Below are 3,009 nucleotides of genomic sequence, written 5' to 3' on the forward strand. Positions count from 1 at the left end.
AGGGTAGCTGGGTCCCCCCTCCGCGCGAGAGCCAGCGAGCAGCTGGAGAGCAGAGCAGAGCGGAGCGCGCCGCGGAGCCCCAGCGCCCTCCCCGCGCGCGGATCCCCGCCGAGTCCAGGCGAGCCGGGCCGGAGGCAGCGCGGCCGAGCCCTCGCGGGACGCCGCCTTCGCACCCGGCTCTCCCCGGCCGCAGCCGCTGGGACCCGCGGGGCGCCGGGCTCGTCCTGTGCGCCCCCGGCCATGCGCGCCGGGCTCCGCCGTTCTCCGAAGCAGCCAGAGCGCGGTGCGCACCCGCGCCTGGGCCAGGGCGCCTCTTGCTGAAGTAGTTGGGCGCCCAGAGCAGGGGGTCGCCACGTCGGGGGCGCGGCAGGGACCCGCGGAGTCCGCCCCCGAGCGCGGGGAGCGGGGCCGCCTGAGCCGCCCGACCATTCCCTCCCCGGGCGGCAAGGAGGAGCTGGTGGCGGTCGCCTCCCGGCTGTGGCAGCGGCGGCGGCGCGCCTGCCTGGCGGCCGTCGGCGTGCTCCTGGCCATGGCGCTGGGGCTGCTGATCGCCTTGCCGTTGCTGCTGCAGGCGGCGCCCCCCGGGGCGGCGCACTACGAGATGATGGGCACCTGCCGCATGATCTGCGACCCGTACAGCGCGGTACCCGGCGGGGCCCCTGCGGGCGCCAAGGCTCCACCGCCCGGACCCAGCACTACCGCCCTGGAAGCCATGCAGGACCTGAGCGTCAACCCTCCGCCCCCTTTCATCCAGGGACCCAAGGGCGACCCGGGGCGACCCGGCAAGCCGGGGCCGCGGGGACCCCCTGGAGAGCCGGGCCCACCTGGACCCAGGGGTCCCCCGGGGGAGAAGGGCGACTCGGGGCGGCCCGGGCTGCCTGGGCTGCAGCTGACGACGGGCGCGGCAGGCGGTGTCGGGGTGTCGGGTGGCGGAACCGGGGGCGGCGGCGACTCTGAGGGCGAAGTGACCGGCGCGCTGAACGCCGCCTTCAGCGGTCCTAAGATCGCCTTCTATGTGGGTCTGAAGAGCCCCCATGAGGGCTACGAGGTGCTCAGATTCGACGACGTGGTCACCAATCTCGGCAATCACTACGACCCCACTACTGGCAAGTTCAGCTGCCAGGTGCGGGGCATCTACTTCTTCACCTACCACATCCTCATGCGCGGCGGCGACGGCACTAGCATGTGGGCGGACCTCTGCAAGAACGGGCAGGTCAGTGACACCCCTACTCCCATCTCCGCCCCCGCAGATCCCCGCGGACCCTCGTTCCCACCCTGAGCCCCGAACCGCCTGGGAACCCAGCCTCCCTTCTCCCCACTCGCCAGCGCCCGAGCTCGCCCAGGCAGGGAGCGCGCGACAGCATCCCGTTTCCAGGTGCGCCCTGGTCGCAGTTATCCCCGAGGTTGCGTTCCCAGAGCTCCGAGACCCCGCTCCCCGAATTGCACTCTCCCCGCTACTTGCATACCCGCCTGAAGCCCCGTGGGGTCCTCGGAAGCCTCACTCTTCTTTAGCTCTCTGTGCGCCCCATTCTCCCCTGTGCCCTCCCGTCTCCTTTCTTCTCGGCCCCGGCCCCTGCTTCCCGCCCGTCCCCGCTGGGTCAGTGTCCACGGAGCCCTCTCTCTCCCTCCTTCCCGGACTTGGAAACTGCGGAGCATAGGGGACTGGGAAGGAGTTGCTTAAGTTGGAGACAGAGCGTGGAGCTTGGGGGCGGGCGTGGGGGGGAGCGTGGAGCCTGGGGCTGCAGGCGCAAGGCCGGCCAGGGCGCACGCCACGTGGGGGACAGGCAAGGGCCCAAGCGTAGGTGCCCGGGCCCACCCGCTGTGGCCGCTCGCCCCCCAGGTCCGGGCCAGCGCCATCGCACAGGACGCCGACCAGAACTACGACTACGCCAGTAACAGCGTGGTGCTGCACCTTGATTCAGGGGACGAGGTGTACGTGAAGCTGGACGGAGGGAAGGCTCATGGAGGCAACAACAACAAGTACAGCACGTTCTCGGGCTTTCTTCTGTACCCGGATTAGAGGCGCCCAGAGCGCGAGGTGGGGTGCCTTCCGGCCGCCCTACACCAGTGGGAGCGCTCTGTTCCCCGGCGAGGACCACTCTCGCTTCCCGACGCTTCCGGACATCGCTGGAAAAGACACATCCCTGCTGCCCTTCCTGCCCCGCTTCCGACCTCAGTGTGTCTGCGACTCGCCACGCTCTGGACCGTGTTCCTGGTCCCTGGCCCCAACCTAGGGCGGGAGAGGGGGACGCCAGAGTGGAGAAGCGAGCGTGAATGTGAACCCCGGCGAGGCGGCGGCGCAGACTGCAAACGTGATTGGACTGGACTGGCCCGGAGGGACGCCGGCCCTCCTCCAGTCCCCCTCCTCCTAGGAGCGCCCTGAGACTGAGGGCTCCCAGCCAGGGCCACCCGAGGGAGGCCACAGTGAGAACGAGCTCCCCGGGGCGTCCTTCTCTGTGACCCGAAATACTTGTGCGAATGTCCCTGTCTATAAGCCAAAATCCCACCCTCAGCAGAATCCCAGCAAACGGAAACTCCATCCTGCCTCCGACCCACCGCAACGCATTAAATTATGTTTTTAGGCTATGGATTCCAATGTCTCTATCAGCGTGGCGCCAGGACCAGGCCTCCAGATGTTCCCCTTGACATAAAGAGCTAAACTAGGCCCTGAATAGCTCCATCTATACCCTGGTTGCCAGCCACTGCCTTGTCCCTGCCACCTGGGATGGGTGAAAAGAGGTGGGGAGATGGGAGGGCAGCATCTCACCCTTTGCGAGGGGTCTCCCCTGGGCTGGGCTGCTGCCTTAAATTGGAGGGGCCCAGAGGAGGGTGGGAGGGAGATTTTGAGGGTGACAGGAGAGGGAGCTTTGGATCTTCAGGCTTCCAGCCTTGTGGGAGGAGGTCAAAGTCCAGGAGTTTCTGGAGAAAGAAAGGGGGAGAGGAGGCATTTCTGCAAAATGAGAGGCATGAATGAGGTATTTGCCGTCTAGTGATGTCTGAGATCTCCTA

The 3,009-nt window shown here is 67.7% G+C and overlaps 1 protein-coding gene across 1 annotated transcript; it reads left to right on the plus strand.

Moving 5' to 3' along the window:
• The first annotated feature begins 497 nt into the window (after positions 1–497).
• On the plus strand, positions 498–2,683 carry C1QL2 (complement C1q like 2). Its single transcript, XM_059051901.2, has 2 exons — positions 498–1,213; positions 1,841–2,683. Exons 1-2 carry the CDS (start codon positions 530–532, stop codon positions 2,018–2,020), a joined length of 864 nt encoding a protein of 287 aa, XP_058907884.1. The 5' UTR covers positions 498–529; the 3' UTR covers positions 2,021–2,683.
• Positions 2,684–3,009: the final 326 nt, after the last annotated feature.

Source organism: Kogia breviceps, chromosome 2, assembly GCF_026419965.1.
Source record: "Kogia breviceps isolate mKogBre1 chromosome 2, mKogBre1 haplotype 1, whole genome shotgun sequence".
NCBI classification, from domain to species: Eukaryota; Metazoa; Chordata; class Mammalia; order Artiodactyla; family Physeteridae; genus Kogia; species Kogia breviceps.